The sequence below is a fragment of the Octopus sinensis genome, linkage group LG18 (genome assembly GCF_006345805.1).
Source record: "Octopus sinensis linkage group LG18, ASM634580v1, whole genome shotgun sequence".
Taxonomy (NCBI): domain Eukaryota; kingdom Metazoa; phylum Mollusca; class Cephalopoda; order Octopoda; family Octopodidae; genus Octopus; species Octopus sinensis.
This window is the reverse complement of record NC_043014.1, coordinates 24,017,093-24,037,699: the sequence shown is the minus strand read 5'-3', so window position 1 is coordinate 24,037,699 and position 20,607 is coordinate 24,017,093. Positions and strand designations below refer to the sequence as shown.

General features: G+C 39.7%; 1 protein-coding gene across 1 annotated transcript in view; it reads left to right on the top strand.

Annotated features, from left to right (window-relative positions):
- The first annotated feature begins 1,410 nt into the window (after positions 1-1,410).
- The window catches only part of LOC115221476 (GDNF-inducible zinc finger protein 1), a 34,178-nt gene continuing 14,981 nt past the window's right edge, over positions 1,411-20,607 (top strand). The window contains exons 1-2 of the mRNA XM_029791667.2: positions 1,411-1,599; positions 13,582-14,455. Coding sequence (XP_029647527.1) covers positions 1,543-1,599; positions 13,582-14,455 — 931 coding nt within the window. The 5' untranslated portion in view covers positions 1,411-1,542. The remainder of the gene's footprint in view (positions 1,600-13,581; positions 14,456-20,607) is intronic.

Here is a 20,607-nt window from a genome sequence, read left to right as displayed (position 1 = left end):
GAAATGTGACCGCTTGGCTGCAAAAAATTAAGTTGGTGACAAAGTATAGATGATCTAGTGAGTTTTATACTGTTGGACCTTGATGGATCAGCGTTGCTGCTATACCTAGAAATAGAAGAAAAAAGTCAGAAGTGAAGAGAGAATTACAGTAGTCTTACCTGTCGGTCTGGAAAAAGGGTCATTTTCAACATCCATGTGTTGTCTCGATCTTGCACATGGATGTGAAGTGAACCTTGGAGATCAAGACAGCACGTGGAAGTTGAAAGTGACCCTTTTTCTGGACCAACAGGTACGCTTCTGTCTTTTTTCTTCTTTTACATCACAGCTAGAAACAACAGCCAGATCTCCCTTAAATCACACATTTTCCTCTGAAATTATTAACAATTCCTTTTTTTAAACTAAAAAGGTCTCCCTCACAGGTTTTAAGTACATAGTGAAAAAAAAATTTGGCTAAAATCACTCCGAACTGGCATGGAAAGGGGGTGGCGTGAGTGAAAAAAAAATCCTATTTTTTCTTTTTTTCTTGAAAAAATGCTTCCTTCATTCTGGAGGCTGTGCTGGAAAATAAGTTGGGAAAAATCCACGTCAAAACGGAGAAATTCCATCTTATGTGGGCCGTCTGATCTGAAACTCTGTTTTTACCAGAAACTCCTCCCCCTGCCCCGTTCCAAAAGATTTTGCTTACAAATTTCTTTGTAATCGTAATCTACAATTGTTTGAAAGGTATTTGTATAAAATTTCATTAAAAATTACCCATGATCCCATTTTCCTGAAAGTTATGAGGGGGTAAATGTCGGGTCGTGTGAATTTTCCGAAACTCCTCTCCCGAACCGCTCGGAAGAAGTTTTTCCAACAAATCTTTACATACACTCAAACTACAGGATCTAATCGATTATTTGTTGAATGTTTCGTTAAAAAGTATCCATCTTTCTGGAAGTTATGAGTTAACAAAGTCAGTGGGGTATACATTTGTATAATTATGCCAAATTTATATTGAGCATATGTTTTTTGGCTCTGCTTATTCGTCATATAGGAAAGTCAATCGAGAAAAAAACAAAGGCGTCAAAATGTATGAAATAGTTTGACGTTAGAGACATGTTAAGAGTCAGCTGGAAACAGCATACATCTGTATACAATCCGAGAGAGCCTCTACACTTCAAACTGCTATAAATAACCACAATATCTCCATAAAATCAAATCGTATCATTTTAACAGAACAGCACATTGAATAAAGCTGGTTCTAGGTACACTATGTTTGAGAAGAAGACAGGATAGCACAGTTAAAGTGTTTCTGATCGAGATTTACTTGATCACAGATGATCCTTCTTTGAAAAAGATAAAGTGAGAGTTCTCTGCCTTGTTTAAACTGTAAATACGATTTTGTCTCCCCTTGAGTGCCATGAAATCTCCAGTTAAAGAGTCACATTTTCCTTTCATTATGGTGGAAACCGAAGTTGTTGAATATCATAGTTATTGTAATTTACTGTAAGTTATCATTTCTTCGGTTGAAAATATATACCAAAACTTTACTGTACTCTGAGAATGATGGAGCAACTTAATCCGATTTCGACTGATGTTTTGCAGCAATTTAAAACTAAGGTATAAGTAGCATCATTCACTCGTATTTTTCTTTAGTCTATTTGAATGAAGTATACACATAACTATGTAGGTGTTATATATAGAGATAGATAAATATTGACACTTTTTTATGAAAATTCCACATCATTAATACTTTTTAATATTTTTTTTTTTTTTGTAAAAATTTATTTTAAATGATCGATGAAACCATTTCAACATATTCATGATATATATAATATCACTGTTTACAATATTTAATTTTCTTGTGACTAAAAGAATTGCTCTATGCTAACCGGTGTGTATTAACATTTCAAGTTAGATTGTTGATCAGGTCATATGTATGTATATTCTTTTAGTTACTTTTCATTTTTTAAAATTTTTATTTGTACTTTCGCTGTAAAATTCAAAGCTAACTTTGAAATTCTCTCAACCTGCTTTTTTTTTCTTTTTTCACGTTAATTGCATAAGCGCCGTCGAGCAAATGAGTTCCTGACAGAGTTCAAAATCAAGCTTTAGTTCTCGGTAGCTACATCACTTCATTTACGATCTGGGCTTAAGGAAGGCATGAACGTTTTCCGGTCTTACGTTATTGATATTATAAATTTGAAACGTTTTATAAAGTAAAAAAAAAAAATAGAAAAGAAAAATTACCATTAGACATATTTGTCGTTTCACATAGCAGAAATAAAGAAACGATTCTATTTTTTTATATCTGGAAAATAGTTTATTGGGTAAGTCATGACGTCCCATGACTTTTCCACAACGCTTCGTAAAACCGCAGCGATGGTTTCAACTCGTCAACAGATCAGTTCTTGTTCATGAGAACTCTTATTGATACATCTGTCAGTTTCCTTTTGAACAGATGCAAAGTGAAGGACTGGAAGTAATGCTTTTGTGTGTGTTTTGTTGTTTACAGATGTGTAATACCATTATAGTTTATCATTATCTAGAATGATTGTTTCCCTGGCTCTCTTAGCGTAATATCTGTGTTTACCTTGCTCTCTAAATGCTATTGCCCAGAATGAGTGTGTGCCTTGAGTGGATGCTTGCGTATCTCCCTACATGCCATTTTATGGGGAAATAGCTGTTAGTCCCCTTACCCTAAGTTGAACTTCAAGATCGCCAAATAGACGACCTCTTAACATAATAAAGAATATAGGCTTTACCTACAGAAGAAAAGAAAATAACAAAACAAAACAATTTCATATACTAGCTAAACATTTATAGTATCTAAATGAAATATGACATGATGCTTGTAACTTTATAAAAATGTCCAAATTATAAACCGTTCACTGTTATAATGTTCTGTCTTTCCTCAATGTTAACACTTGAGTGAACTTGAATCAAACGAAAAGCGAAACTGATCATTGATAAATATGTTGACAATGATATATAAATATGGCATATGCAGGAACTCCTTTGCCAGTGGTTCTCAAAGTGGGCGATGGAAAGGTCCGGAGGGTGGGGCGTTGGAGAAAAATGGGGTGATAACAGGGTGGTCAAAAGAGGGCAATGCATGGCCACGATAGGTGTATGGGAGGTAGAGGAGGAGGGGTAGTGGAAAATGGATGTGTGAAAATGTGTGGGGGTGATGAATTGAGACTGAGGAACTGAGGAATGAAGAGAGAAAATAGATTCCTGCTCTCATCAGAGGTGGGAATCCAGGTGGCCTCTGTGCAAGGCCAGTCTGAACACAGACAGATGTAGCGATTCACCTGTTGAGCAGAATGCCTGGGGTATCATTGCTGAGTCTGATGTTCTGGAGATGTTTGGCAAACCAGTTGGCTAAGCACTGGCCTGTTTGACCAATATACAGGGAAAGACAGAGAGAGTAGGAGATGCAGTAGGTGACATGTTCGAAGGTTATATGGATACAGTTTGTGTATCAAATAGCTAACTTAAGGCGATGGCCTCATGGAGCTAATAAGCGGACAGCTTTTTTCTTATTTTTATAAGAATGCCATATTAGTATGGCGATAACTATTATTTTCCGGGAACGCTGCCGCTGTTCTCTTTTAGAGAGACTTAGTTATTTTAATATTTCTATTATTGAAAACAAGTGGATGTATTCCACCGAAACTAGGTAAATAAAACCATCGAACAGAGATTGTCGGAAGCGACACCTACTGGCTGGCTACGCTGCATTGAAAAGGGGCAATACTCCGAAACGCGTCTGTAGCTGCTGGTCAAGTAGTGTGGAGCGACTGACCTCCCTTGTTCGAAGGTTATATGGATACAGTTTGTGTATCAAATAGCTAACTTAAGGCGATGGCCTCATGGAGCTAATAAGCGGACAGCTTTTTTCTTATTTTTATAAGAATGCCATATTAGTATGGCGATAACTATTATTTTATATATATATATATAATATATATATATATATACTTTATTTTAAGCAGCAGAAAATTCAACAAAATCTGTTACTCTGAGTTTCTCGTTGCCGTTCATCAGACAGTATATATATATATATATATATATATATATATTATATATATATATATATATATATATATATATATATATAGTACAAAGTAAGATAGGGGTTATGAATGATATATATATATATATATATATATATATGCTCACAGAACACAGGTACAAGATTTTCTGGGCAGGGAACACTGACGGGGTCGGGGGCGTGGGTATACTTCTTGCGGAGAAATGAGTAGGTAAGGTAATCGAGGTAGTCAGAGTAAGTGACAGAGTAATTAAAATTAGATTAGTCCTACACCATAGGACAGCTACCATCATCTCGGCATATGCCCCTCAACCAGGGCTACCGGAAGGACAAAAAGACCAATTCTATGACACCCTATTGCGGACTACTTCGTTGACAAATGACAGTGACCTTCTCTTCGTGGCAGGTGATTTCAATGGACATGTTGGACGACATGTCGGGGGCTTCCATGGCATCCATGGAGGCTACGGTTTTGGCTCTCGTAATGAGGAGGGAACCAGGCTGCTGGAGTTCTGCGATGAAAATGACCTTATGGTCTGCAATACCAACTTCAGGAAACCCACCTCTCACCTAGTCACCTACCGTTCTGGCAGACACACCAGCCAGATTGACTACATCCTTGCCAGAAAAAGGGAAAGAGGGCTGATTATAAATGCCAAAACCTTTCCAGGCGAAGAATGTACTCCTCAACATAGATTAGTAGTTAGCGACATCAGGATCAGAGCTAAATGGTTGCCCAGAAGAAGACCAGCTTGGAGGAGAAGGGTCTGGAAGCTTAAAGATCCTGCAAATGGACAGAGATTTAGAGACATACTACTCGAAGCCTTTGACGAAATAGAAGGGGATATAGCTTCACTTAATGTGGAAGACAACTGGAGATTCCTACGAGACAATCTGCTGACAGCCACTGAACAGATCTGTGGATGGAGCAAAGTACCATCTCGACCCAGAGTAACATGGTGGTGGAACAGGGTTGACAGGGCTATTAGACAAAAGAGACAGGCTTGGAAGGACTGGAAGAACAGTGGTAGCAGGGAATTGTATCAGACAGCCAAAAGGGAAGCTAGGAGACAGGTTATTTAGCCAAAAGGAAGCTAGGAGACAGGTTTATTTAGCCAAAAGGGAAGCTAGGAGACAGGTTTATTTAGCCAGAGGGGAAGCGGATAAGAAAAAATTTGCCAATGTTCTGAGCCGTGAGGATGAAAAACTTGAGGTATTTCGTGTTGCAAGACAGTGTGTGAGAGAGAATCGTGATGTGGTAGGAGAGAAGTGTGTTCGCATGGATGATAGTTCACTTGCGCTAAATGAGGATGCAAAGAGAGAGGTTTGGAGATGCCACTATGAAAGGTTGCTGAATAAAGAAAATGAATGGGATAAAGAGAGTCTGCCGAATGTTGACCCAACAGAGAGACCAGCTATCCGAGTTGATAGTTCCGTGGTAGCTAAGGCAATTAGAAGCATGAAGACAGGGAAAGCCCCAGGCCCATCAGGAATTACTGCAGAGATGCTCAAAATATTTGGCAGTGTCGGCTATAACCTAGTCACCCGTATAGTCAACCAGGTGATACACGAAGGAGTCATACCCAATGACTGGTGTAGCAGCATACTAGTCAACTGCTACAAAGGTAAAGGTGATGCCCTAGATACAAATAATTACAGAGGTATCAAGCTGTTGGATCAGGTAATGAAGGTTACGGAGAGGGTCATAGCCCAACTAATTAGAGAGAGAGTTAGTTTAGATGAGATGCAGTTTGGGTTCGTGCCAGGGAAAAGCACCACTGATGCTATATTCCTGGTAAGGCAGCTGCAGGAGAAATACCTAGCCAAAGATAAGCCCCTGTACCTGGCTTTCGTTGACATGGAGAAAGCCTTTGATAGGGTCCCCCGAACCCTCATCTGGTGGTCAATGAGGAAACTAGGGATAGATGAATGGCTGGTGAGGCCTGTGCAAGCCATGTACAGAGATGCCGTAAGTAAGGTTAGGGTTGGCAACATGTACACAGAAGAATTCAAAGTAGAGGTTGGGGTCCACCAGGGTTCAGTACTCAGCCCCCTCCTATTTATCATAGTCCTCCAGGCAATTGTGGAGGAATTCAAGACAGGTTGCCCCTGGAAGCTCCTCTATGCTGACGACCTCGCTCTAATTGCTGAGTCACTATCAGAACTGGAGGAGAAGTTCCAGGTGTGGAAGGAGGGTTTAGAATCGAGGGGCCTTAGAGTCAACCTAGCTAAAACCAAAGTCCTAATAAGTAGAAAGGTAGACAATCCACAAATATCCTCAGGAAGATGGCCCTGCTCGATCTGTAGAAAAGGTGTAGGTAGAAACTCTATAAGATGTACCCAGTGTAAGCTATGGACACATAAGAGGTGCAGCAATGTCAAAGGTAGGCTAACTGGGAAGATAGTTTTTGTATGTGGCAGATGCTCGGGAGCATTGACCTCCGAAAATCTGCAGAAAACAACTTCCGTCACTTTCCAGGGGGAAAAACTAGAAGTAGTTGATAGCTTCCGTTATCTAGGTGACCAAGTCAGTAGTGGGGGGGGTGCGCTGAAAGTGTAACTGCTAGAATAAGAATAGCCTGGGCAAAGTTTAGGGAGCTCTTACCTCTTCTGGTGACTAAAGGCCTCTCGCTCAGAGTAAAAGGCAGACTGTATGATGCATGTGTACAAACAGCCATGCTACATGGCAGTGAAACATGGGCCGTGACTGCTGAGGACATGCGTAAGCTCGTGAGGAATGAAGCCAGTATGCTCCGATGGATGTGTAATGTCAGTGTACTTACTCGACAGAGCGTTAGTACCTTGAGAGAAATGTTGTACCTAAGAAGCATCAGTTGTGGTGTGCAAGAGAGACGATTGCGCTGGTATGGTCATGTGGCGAGAATGGATGAAGATAGGTGTGTGAGAAAGTGCCAATCCCTAGCAGTTGAGGGAACCCGTGGAAGAGGTAGACCCAGGAAAACCTGGGACGAGGTGGTGAAGCACGACGTTAGGTCTCACCATGGAAATGACTAGAGACCGAGACCTATGGAAGTATGCTGTGCGTGAGAAGACCCGGCAAGAGTAGTGAAGCCATAACCCGTGGCCCCTACCTGGGACGTAGTCAGTCCACCTGTGCATACCTTCCTTCTTGTGACACTTGTGAAGACCTGTTGAGGCAAGTGAAAATCAATCAAATCAAATCAAATCAGATGAACATCAATGGAATTTGTATCCTTGTGGTACCAGTGCCGGTGGCACATAAGAAAACCATCCGAACGTGACCGTAGCCAGTACCGCATCGACTGGCCTCCGTGCTGAGGGCATGTAACAAACACCATCCGAGCATGGCCGTTCGCCAGCCTTGTCTGGCACCTGTGTCGGTGGTACATAAAAACACCATCCGAGCGTGGCCGTCTGCCAGCCTCGTCTGGCACCTGTGTCGGTGGCACATAAAATCACCCACTACACTCTCGGAGTGGTTGGCGTTAGGAAGGGCATCCAGCTGTAGAAACACTGCCAGATCTGACTGGCCTGGTGCAGCCTTCGAGCTTGCCAGACCCCAGTTGAACCGTCCAACCCATGCTAGCATGGAAAGCGGACGTTAAACGATGATGATGATGCATGCATGCATATAAAAAAAATAAGGAGTAGTTTATGAATTTCAATAATTTAATTTATAATATGACTATTAAAATATGTATTTGTATTATTTTTATTATTATATTACCTATTGATTTATATAATGTCTAGTCTGATTTTGATGTTCCCATTTGTATAATTAATAAATAATGTAAAATTGTAATATCCATAAATTGATGAATGAGATGAATTTATTTCTCCATTTTCTTATTTGTATATATACATACACACACATTCACACATATATAAATACTTATATATATATACATATATATATTACATATATTTTGCTTAGGCATTATGTATATATCTTTTATCTGTTTCTGTCATTCAACTGTGGCTACGCTGGGGCATCACCTTTGATGGGTTTTTTAGTTGAACAAATTGACCCCAAGATTTATTTATTTTTAAAGCTTGGTACTTGTTTTTTTTTTTTTGTCTCTTTTGCCAAACTGCTAAGTTACAGAGATGTAAACACACCAACACCAGTTGTCAAGCAGTGGTGGGGGATAAACACTGATATAAAGACACACACACATAGATATATACTACTACAATACACAAAGAGGCCTACCAAAACAGTAACATCAACCTTGACCTAGTTAGATAGAATCCTGATTTCAGACAGCAACTGGTGTGAAACAGGTCAACTTCACAAGCTTAGAGACAGAACTGATTTCAGTTTCAAAGCAACCTCTTCCTGACCCCTAACTAACAAACAACCAACTGAATTCAGTTCACTTCAAAACTAGCCAAATGGACAGATCTTGAAGAAAATCATGCCCAGTTGCATGTATAACTGCACATACTTTGTGCAGTGGAAACATGTGTAGGTTCTTGTGAAGACCTGTTGAGGCAGAGGCAAGTGTGTGACACTTGTGGAGACCTGTTGAGGCAAGTGTGTGACACTTGTGAAGACCTGTTGAGGCAAGTGAAAATCAAACCAAATCAAAATAGATGAACATCAATGGAATTTGTATCTTTGTGGTTCCAGTACCGGTGGCACACAAGAAAACCATCCGAACGTGGCCGTAGCGTCACAGCCGCATCGACTGGCCTCCGTGCTGTGTGGCACAACAAACACCATCCGATCGTGGCCGTTCGCCAGCCTCATCTGGCACCTGTGTTGGTGGCACATAAAAAAACACCATCCGAAGACCCGGCGACGTAGTCAGTCCACCTGTGCATACCTTCCCTCTTATGACACTTGTGAAGACCTGTTGAGGCAAGTGTGTGACACTTGTGAAGACCTGTTGAGGCAGAGGCAAGTGTGTGACACTTGTGGAGACCTGTTGAGGCAAGTGTGTGACACTACTTGTGAAGACCTGTTGAGGCAAGTGAAAATCAAACCAAACCAAATCAAAATAGATGAACATCAATGGAATTTGTATCTTTGTGGTTCCAGTACCGGTGGCACACAAGAAAACCATCCGAACGTGGCCGTAGCCAGTACCGCATCGACTGGCCTCCGTGCTGTGGGCACAACAAACACCATCTGATCGTGGCCGTTCGCCAGCCTCATCTGGCACCTGTGTCGGTGGCACATAAAAACACCATCCGAAGACCCGGCGACGTAGTCAGTCCACCTGTGCATACCTTCCTACTTATGACACTTGTGAAGACCTGTTGAGGAAAGTGTGTGACACCTACTTATGACACTTGTGAAGACCTGTTGAGGCAAGTGTGTGACACTTGTGTAGACCTGTTGAGGCAAGTGAAAATCAAATCAAATCAAATCAAACCAAATCAAAATAGATGAACATCAATGGAATTTGTATCTTTGTGGTACCAGTACCGTTGGCACACAAGAAAACCATCCGAACGTGGCCGTAGCCAGTACCGCGCACATAAAAACACCATCCGAAGACCCGGCGACGTAGTCAGTCCACCTGTGCATACCTTCCTACTTATGACACTTGTGAAGACCTGTTGAGGCAAGTGTGTGACACCTACTTATGACACTTGTGAAGACCTGTTGAGGCAAGTGTGTGACACTTGTGTAGACCTGTTGAGGCAAGTGAAAATCAAATCAAATCAAAATAGATGAACATCAATGGAATTTGTATCTTTGTGGTACCAGTACCGTTGGCACACAAGAAAACCATCCAAACGTGGCCGTAGCCAGTACCGCATCGACTGGCCTCTGTGACGTGGGCACATAACAAACACCATCCGATCGTGGCCGTTCGCCAGCCTCATTTGGCACCTGTGTCGGTGGCACATAAAAACACCAACCGAAGACCCGGCAAGACTAGTCAGGCCATAACCCGTGGCCCCTACTTGGGACGTAGTCAGTCCACCTGTGCATACCTTCCTTCCTTCCTGTGACACTTGTGAAGACCTGTTGAGGCAAGTGAAAAAATCAAATCAAATCAAATAAAATAGATAACATCAATGGAATTTGTATCTTTGTGGTACCAGTGCCGGTGGCACCAAGAAAACCATCCGAACGTGGCCGTAGCCAGTACCGCATCGACTGGCCTCCGTGCTGTGGGCACGTAACAAACACCATCCGATCGTGGCGTTCGCCAGCCTCATCTGGCACCTGTGTCGGTGGCACATAAAAACACCATCCGAAACCCGGCAAGACTAGTCAGGCCATAACCCGTGGCCCCTACCTGCGACGTAGTCAGTCCACCTGTGCATACCTTCCTTCTTGTGACACTTGTGAAGACCTGTTGAGGCAAGTGAAAATCAAATCAAATCAAATCAAAATAGATGAACATCAATAGAATTTGTATCTTTGTGGTACCAGTGCCGGTGGCACACAAGAAAATCATCCGAACGTGGCCGTAGCCAGTACCGCATAGACTGGCCTCCGTGCTTTGGGGACGTAACAAACACCATCCGATCGTGGCCGTCCGCCAGCCTCATCTGGCACCTGTGTCGGTGGCACATAAAAACACCATCCGAGCGTGGCCGTCTGCCAGCCTCGTCTGGCACCTGTGTCGGTGGCACATAAAAACACCATCCGAGCGTGGCCGTTCGCCAGCCTCGTCTGGCACCTGTGTCGGTGGCACATAAAATCACCCACTACACTCTCGGAGTGGTTGGCGTTAGGAAGGGCATCCAGCTGTAGAAACACTGCCAGATCTGACTGGCCTGGTGCAGCCTTCGGGCTCCCCAGACCCCAGTTGAACCGTCCAACCCATGCTAGCATGGAAAACGGACGCTAAATGATGATGATGATGATGATGATGTTGTATCAACCATAAAAATATGCTGTACGAAATTGTAAAATAAGAGGAAATAAATTTTGAGGATGAGCAAGTCTCCGTATTCTATATCCTTATAATTATAGTAGCCATAGAGATTAAATACTAATTGATGTGGTTAGCCTTTAACTGAGAGCCACCACAATATCCGCCCAGATAATATATCCCTCCAAACTCACACTATATATATAAATATATACAATAGATTTATTTTAGTTTCTATCTACCAAATCCACTGACAAGGCTTTGGTCATCCCGAGGCTATAGTAGGACACACTTGCCCAAGGGATAATGCAGTGGGACTGAATCCAGAACCTTGTGGTTGGGAAGCAAGCTTCTTACCACACAGCTGCATCTGTGCCTATGAATTCATTTTATATAAAAAAATCTGAATTTCTCTGTCGTTTTTTTTTTTTTTTCTACTGCAGGATTTTAATTGTGAAGATTAAAATGAAGAGGTGGAAGTACATAATTTTTTCTTGAAAAATACGTATTACTAAATGTGGGGATCTAAGACTACTACTTAGTACTTTTCAATTTGATGTCAAAAAGCTGATATTTCTGTACAATGTACCTCGATTGCAGTAAAAATAAGAAAAAAAGCATTGTTACAGTTAAGATGTAAATTTACTCTTTCATGTTGTAAAAACAGCAAATTAATGGGCTAACTAGGTTTAGTTTTATTTCTGAAATACAATTGTTTTGAATTTGCAGTAGAAAGAGGTGTGTGTTTTGCACTAGGAATGTGGCCTGGGTGGCAGCCCAAAAATCTCTGGAACCACTGTCTGTGCAATCATTTGATCTGCTAAAAATAGCAATCAGATCATGAAACTATACCTGACTCTCTTTAAAAAGAAAGGGCACATTGGATAATGTAGTCCCTAATAATAAGCACAAAAATAGGATGGTCACAGCTTATACATTTTTGATCATATTTTTGCTCAAGCAAAAATTGACCTGAGACTAAACAACTATGACAAGATACAAAAAGTTGCATTTTCAGTTTTGAAGAAAGTGGTGGGGATTAATTCACACAGTCCATAGAAATGGTAATTACTTCAATAGAGTAGAAAATTTATACTTTTACATTTCCCATTTATTTTTAACATCTCAATTTCTTAATTCCAACACAAGTGAATAGAATAAGGGGATTATCATAATCTTTGTTTTAATGTGTACTTTTCTTTGCTTGCATGGGTTAGTCTAATGACTGAAGCAAGTAAAAGATAAAAGATATATGTGCAGTTATGTGTGTATGGTTAAAAGTTTCACTTTATAAGGTATTAGTTCACCTAAGGCTATAGTAGACAACCCCTGCCCAAGATGCTGCACATGTTATGCAGTTCCATTTAGATGATAAAATCTAGGGAAGAAGCCTGTTGTGTGTGTGTGTCTGTGTTTGCACTATTCTGAAAACTGATGTTGTTAATTCTGTAACCTGTAACTTGTGGTTTAACAAATAGAGATTTATAGAATAAATGCCAGTCTAAAGTCAGTACTGGGGCCATTATGATTAACACTTCTGAAGACAGTGCCCAAGCATTGTCACAGTCCATTGATCGAAACCAATAAAAGAATACATCCAAAGATTAGTTTAAAATTTTGACACAAGGCCAGCAGTTTAGAGGGAGAAGCTAAATCAATTAAATCAACCTCAGTACTCAGCTGGTACTTATTTTAATACATCCAAATATTTGAGTTAGTAAGTACATGGCATAGAGTTCATTCATATATTTATGATCATGACTCTTCATTCTCATGTGTTAGCATCAAAACTACGTATTCACACAAAAATGTATCAGCAGATGTTTAGGGATTGTCCACTCATGCATGTAAGCATTTTAGATTGATGTTTGATATTGAAGATGGTGGTCACTTTGCCATTTGTTATTAATATTTACAAACCAAAAACTATTCACTATCAGTAATCATCTCTCTCTTTTTTTGTGGTTACTAGACCTTTTAGAAATAGCCTCTAAAGTTCCCTTAAATTGCATCTATCTCTCATTTTTTGTTGAAATTAACAAATGTTTAAGGCAGAATTTTTGCAACTTAGCAAGATTCATTAAGCATCTGTCATCAGAAGTACTCTCTCACTTTATATCCTCTCAGATTTTTTCTATCTCATTCCAAATTTTCCATTGCTCTCTATCGTATCTTGCTTTGTCATCACTTGTCAGTCATCATGTGTGAATTTGCATTACATAGATTTGGGAGTTATTTCAATACAAGAATACATCTGTTGAATGATAAAAGTAGTTAAGTTTGTTAATACTGAATCACCAATACTTAAACCTCCAGTTCTACATACTATATTATAAGGCATTTATTGTCTTATTTGTTCTTGGCATTTGTCATGCAGTTTCATTTCAACTAATCTTTACTTAAAAATTTTACTATTAGACTTGAGTTTAGAATTCATAGCTATAGGTTCAGTCACACTGCATAACACCTTGGATGTACTCTCACATAGGCCAACTGAAATCTTATGAATGGAATTTGGTAGATGGAAACTGCAGATGCACATCTTATATGTGTTTATTTCAGAATAGGCTGATACATTGAGTTACATCAGAAAAGTAACACATCCATTCAACAAATAGACATTTATAAAATAAGTAAATTTTTTAAAAATATCTATTTTGGGTGTGTGGATGTATATTTTGCATTTTATAATGAAGTAAATTTACATATTTTTTCTATTTTTAGTTAAAAGAGGCCATATATCTTTTTAACACTATGCCAGATTGTTTAAAACAAGAAGCTGTTCAGTTGTGGAAAGTTCTTTCAGTTGCTATAAAATTTAGTCCTTCTGATCAGCCAACTCCCTCTGATGAGGATCTGCGAGAAGTTGAGTTGCAGCCAGTAGAAGAAGTAGTGACTTCCTTAACAGAAGCCACAAGTAATGAAAATGATGCATCCAGCTTGATGGTGCTGGCTGATAAATTACGGGTAACATACTCTGATCAGACATCAAAGTTGTTGACAGAAGGAAATGGTATCTCTTCGAATGAAGAAGAAGAGGTAACAGAAACAATATTTTGTTACCCAAATATTGACATTGTCACCTGTGATGGTACAGGTGAAAAACAGACCATAAAACTACCTCCTCCTATTGATATGGCACGACTTTGTGCAAAAAAAAATGTTTCATGTCCCAAAAAATTAAAACAACCTTCTGCTAAAAAAAATGATGATGCAAAATTAGAATGCGAGAAAGTGGTTGACATTGAATCAAAGCTGGATGGTAAGAATGAAACTAAATCAGATGGCAAAAATGAAAATAATAATTCAGTGTTGCGGAAGAGCAAGCGAATTCGTATACGAAAAGACAAGACAGACTTGTACTTTGATTTAGAGTTACCTGATGGTCATGGCCCTGCTCGATTGATTAGCACTGGACAAACTAACCTTGGTGACCCTGTTTGTATTGAAGCCTTAGATATCATCTCTAAAGAAGTTAAAGCCACAATACAGCCACAGATTGAGTATAAAAAGAAGAAAACCAACTTCCAGTCTTCAAATGGTGCCTACACTTGTGAAATATGTGGTGTTGAGGTTCAATATTTAGCTTCTCTTATTGGTAAGATTTTCCATTTTGTAAATTTTGTAACAATTGATTAAATGGTTATTGATCAGTGTGATTGACAAACAAAATTCAGGTTATGTATTAAGTAGATTGTATAGTAAGTATATGGTGGTGATTGCTTGAGATATTTGGATCTTTGACATTAGAATGATTGAGTGTAAAAACTCTGCTAGTAACAGTTTATAGTGTGTTATAATAGAAACATCACTGCTTGCTTCGGTCTACTTCCTTACAAAAATTATCTACTGCTATTACTGTCTTGTTGAGTGATTGTTATTTGGAAAGGAGTCCAATTATAAAAAACCTCTGTACTCTCACAATTTATCTGTTAAGAAAGAAGTTTTGATATAGTTGCAAACTGGTGATGAATTTTTGAATTGTTTGAGAGTACATAAAGTTTGAAAGTTTTTCATCAGAAATAGCTTAATTAATACATATGGGCAAGACACAGTATTTTAAAATTATTTGAAATATTAACAAGAGTCTCATAGACTGGAGTGTGTGTGTGTAATAAAAATTGGACAGTAAGGCTAGGAAGCCTGAATGGTTTATTTAAAAAGGTAGTTGTATATTTAGATATAAATGGATGAAGATATGACTGAGTTTTAAAGAAATTTGCTTGTGTAGTATCTTGGGCAAGTGACTTTACTACTGGCTTGAGTCATTCCAAGCTTTGTGAGTGGAACTGGATAGATGGACTGTTCCAGTAATTCAAAGGTCTGGCCTTGTTGCATGCCACCACAGTGATTCAGCTTGAGAATTATGTACAGAGAATATGTGTCAGTGTAGGTGTGAGCTCCATACATTTTATCCAATATAAGCTATGGGCACCCAAGACATGTAGTGGAATTGCAGGCAGGCTAGCAGAGAACATAAGCTCATGATAGATGCTCTAAATCGACACATACTATGAACATAGTAAATAGACTCTCTTCATTGCCCAAATAGCTCACTAGAAATAGTTAATAGCTTTTGTTATCCAGGAGATGTATTTAGCCAGAAAAGTGGTTGCTCTGAAAGTTTAGTTGCCTGAGTAAGAATAGGTTGAAGAAAGTTCAGGGAGCTACTACCTCTGTTGGTAACAAAGGTAAAGACCTTTGAGTGAAAGGTAGATTTATGATGTTTGTGTTAGAATTACAATACTGCATGGTAGTGAGACATGGGCTTTGAATACAGAAGACTTGAAAAGATTAAAAAGAAATGAAGCAAGCATGCTCTTTTGGATGTTTTCAAATGACATAGAATGTGCTGAAAGGAAAACTGGGCATAAACGGAATCAGATGGAGTGCGCAAGAAAGAAGATTGCACTAGTATGGACATTTGATGTGTGCAAATGAGGACAGATGTACAAAGAAGTGATGATGATCATGTAATATTGTTAGAGTTCATGGAAGAGAGAGACATGGGAAGAAGTGGTGAAGGCTGACCTCAGGACCATGAGCCTCACAGAGGAGATGACAAAGGATTAGGATGCTTGGTTCTTGAGAAGACCTGCCCACCTCAGTGTAACTAAGTTTTGGAAGAACTGTGTATATATAGGGAGAGAGAAAAAGGAAGCAGTCAGAATTTTGGATAATTCATTATTAGTGCTTTCATTCATTTATGAACTCAAGAAAAATCAAAATAATTTTGATTTTGTCTTGATGAGCTCATAAATGAACGAAAGCACTAATAAAGGATTATCCAAAATTCAAACTGCCTACTTTTTCTCAATATACAATATCTGTACACCACTTCAAACACTCTATACATATATATATATATGCAGAAATAGGCATTTCACCCTATATCATCCTCCCTTCTACCTGACATCTCTCTCAATGCAGCTCAACCACTTTATTTTCCCACCTACCAGTACTATCTTACTTCTTAGTTATTCTTCATCCATTAATATTGTTTTCTCCCTTCTAACATTACATCGATTAATAACCCACCCTTAAATTATCTCACATCATGCACTACACCTGCCTCTCTCTCTCTCTCTCTCTCTCTCTCTCCCTCATGTAGCTTACCCAATCACACATCATTTCTTTCTTGTCTTTCTTCTGTCAGCTATATCGTCACTACCCTATGGTCTCCACTCATTCTCTTCTGCATCCTTTTCTCTTCTCCCAACTCATCAGTCATCCACCCTTCAACCCTACTCAATCATTACAGCTGCAGCCTGCCTCCCCTTCCTCCATATCCTGCTCCTCATATAATCTTGCAACCTCAACTGCCCATTTCTCACCTTGTGCATTCAAGGACTACCTGCACACCTCATCTCCATTGTTTATCTCTTTGCAGCTCTGACTGATCATTCTCTCCCTCTTTTAAATGTGATTAGGCATGCAGCTTCTCTAGAAGAACCTGCTCTGACCCCCACCCACCCATTCACCACCATCTCATACTTTATCCCATCATCCTCTAGCATCAAGCTGCAACTTTTTCCCTCAGGATTCACAGTTTTTGTGAGCTGCATGGTGGCACAAAAAGAGCACCGACTATACTCCGTAAAGTGGTTGGCATTAAGAAAAACATTCAGCTGTAGATACCATACCAAGGAAGCCAGTGGAATGTGATGCATCATCTTTAAGATATATTTACTTAAGCAGGATACAAGCTGAAGTTCTGATTATCTTTTTTCGGTACATTTGTATATGTGTTGAAGAATAAATGTAACTTCATACCAATCAGTTGAGTGAACTTCTTTTGCATGTGGTCTAAGATGTTTATGTATGCAACTGCAGCACTGACCCTGAAATGAGAGCAGTACTCCATTGCAGGTTTCACAGTTGTTGTTTAAGGCCACAGTATTTTCTGTTCCTCCTAAAGAGGAAAGCTACTCTCTTTGATGTGATCTTTACCAAGTTGAAGACCTGTGTTCACCAGGAGACATCTTCAGTGATGGTGAGTCTAAGCATTTTTAGAGACATTGAGGATTCTAGTTGCATGTTGTTCCTGTTTAAACAGGGTGGTTACAATAATCACGTTTATGTATTTGTTTTGCAAGATTCTTGATGTGAAATCATGTGTTGAAACAGATATTGTTATATTTGGGGATAGTCAATTGGCTGATAAATATGCTTTGATCTTCACTTTATTATTATCATTATTATTATTATTATTAGTTGATTTGTCAGTTCTTTACATTCTGTGACCTCTTCAATATCTATTCTTTGTATCTCTTCTCTCTGGTATTGTCCTCCCTGTTCCATCTTCCTGTGGTATACCAGAGAAAGACAAGATGGAATAGAGGAGTTAAGACCAGAGAGAAAAGGGAAACACAAAGAACAGATAATCATTGAAGAGGTCACAGAATGTTTGATGAATGGGAAGAGTACCAGAGATGCCATCTTCTTGTACTCACTGCACCATGAAATTACATTGAACTGGTTCCTTGCAGAATTTTTACAACCAATATGCTAACACCACCACTTTAAGATGTCTGCTTCAGTTTTTGCATTGAACAGATGATACGTAATAATTGAACCTTTCCAGTAACTCAGCTACTATCCCTGTATTCATATCCTGATAAACACCAACACAATTTTTGAAAGGCTAAAAGGAATCGGAGAAAAATATGTGCAAGCTGCAGGAAAAGTACTTGGCCAAAAGTAAGCCATTGTACTTCGCATTTGTTGACCTGGAGAAAGCTTTTGACAGAGTTTCCTGCTCTGTTATATGGTGATCTATAAGGAAGTTAGGAGTAGAGGAGTGGTTTGTTAGAACTGTACAAGCTATGTACAGTACTGCTGTCAGTAAGGTGAGTCAGCCACGAATACAATGATGAATTTAGTGTACAAGTAGGGATTCACTGGGGCTCAGTTCTCAGCCCATTCTTATTCATTATCATCCTCCAGAACGTAACAGAGGAATTCAAAACTGGATGGTCATGGGAACTGCTACATGCTGATGACCTTGCTCTTATTGCAGAATCTTTAACAGAATTGGAGAAAAAATTCCAAGTATAGAAACAGAACCTGAAATCAAAGAGCCTTAACCCTTTAGTGTTCGCATTACTCTGCCCAAATTAATGCTTTTTTTATCCACATTGTTTTGAACTAATCATGCATTATCTTGTAGCTATGAGATTTTGATGAGGTAGCTGTTAATTTTTAAAATGATATTGTAGGGTTGGTGTAAGAGACCAGATCTGGCCAGTTTGAACATAAAACAGGCAGAATACTTCTGGCCGGATATGGCCAGTTTAAATGCTAAAGGGTACAGGTTAACCTAGCAAAGACCAAAGTTTTTGTCAGTAAGAAAGAACATAAAACTCTAATTCCATCTCTAAAAGTGCTTAGGGCCATGTAGGAAAGGAGTTAGAAGAAATTCAATTCACTACACTCTGTAAACTATGGACACATAAGAGATGCAGTGGAATCACAGGTAGATTGACAGATAAAGTTGTCTTTGTATGTGGCAGATGTAGAGAGGTAGGTTGTGTGAAAAGTTTTTGTTATGTGTGTGGGACACACAGTGCTTCTAGAACTGAGAGCATATGGGACTTAGATTCTCTCAAATGCTCAGGAGGCTTGCTTGAGATTGTAGATAGTCTCTGTTACTTAGGTGATCAAATTAGTAATGGTGGAGAATACTCTGAAAGTATTGTTTCTAGAATAAGAATAGGGTGGAGGAAGACTCTCTCAGTGAAAGGTAGACTGTAAGGTGCTTGCGTGCGAACAGCTATACTCCTTGGTAGTGAGACATAGGCTCTGAATGCAGAAGACGTGTAAACCCTTGGGTGTGTGACATCAGTGCGCATGTACAACAAAGTTCAAATGTATTGAAAGAAAAGTAGGGCATAAAAGGAATCAAATGTAGCATGCAAGAGAGAAGACTACATTGGTTTGGACATGTGATGCATATGAATTAGGACAGCTGCATAAAGAAGTGTTGATCACTGAAAGTGGTTGGTGACGTGGGATGAAGTAGTGAGGACCGATCTCAGGATGTTGGGCCTCACTGAAGGAAATGACAGTGGACTGAGATGTCTAGCAATATGAGGTTTTTGAGAAGACCTACCCATGTCAGCAAAACTGAGTTCTAGAAGCAGTGTGTGCCCCACCTACATGTAACGAAAACTTTTCACATACCCTACCTCAACAAACCAATCTACATCTCTACATCTCTTTTCTTCCTCACATTTCATCCTTCATGAACTATGCCAACCTCTCACTCCCCAATCCTGTCTTCATGGACCCTGTTTCTCTTTATCATTGCTATCCAGTAGCTTTCCTCCCTCTCTGTATCCCCAGGTTTTCACCACTCATTTCCCCTTCCCACTCTCTACTCACACTTCTTTGGCAATATCCTGCCACTTATATTATGAACTTCAAACATCAAGGGTATACCCTGGCAGTGCTAGGGCATATCTCTCTCTACCTTTGCTTGACCATCCCATTTATATTCTGATCCCCATCCCTTGTTAGTATGCCCGGCTCTTTGCTGCCATCTCTATCCTGCTGTCTCCTTCTCTCTCTCTCTCTCTCTCTCTCTCTCTCTATCCTGCACTTTCCTCTGATTGGGTAACCATGTATCTCCTTTGTGGCAGCACACATGTTTCTGTCTTCATTGCTGATCAATCTCTCTCTCTGGCCGAGTAACCTTGTACCTCTTCCACAGCAAGACACCTTTTTCTATCTCTTTGTCTCACTGTAACCTTTTATCATCTGACACAAGATCATCTCCAATGCCCCTCCCCTCTCAAGATTTTTATCTTGCAAGTTACTTGGTGACCCTGTCAGTGCAGGTGTCACTTAAAATGCATCCAGTCCACACTGTAAAGTAGTTGGCATATGGAAAGGCATCCAGCTGTAAAAACCTTGCCAAAACTAACCTTGCCTGTGCTTGTGCCACATAAAAAGCATTAAGTCCCCTCTGCTGGGTGGTTGGTGTTAGGAAAGGTATCCAGCTGTAAAAATTCTGCCAAAACAGTCACAGAAGTCTGCTGCAGGCTTCTGCCTGGCTGGCTCCTGTCAAACCATCCCACCCATGCTAGCATAAGGTGGACGATGATAATGAATAATAAAGCTAAAGTGAAGACCAAATAAATAATGTGTGTGTTTATCAGCAAAATGACTATCTCCAAATATAACAATAGTTACAATAATATGTTTTCGTATGAAAAGTGATTGGATCTTTTTGTTGTTGAAAGAGACAAA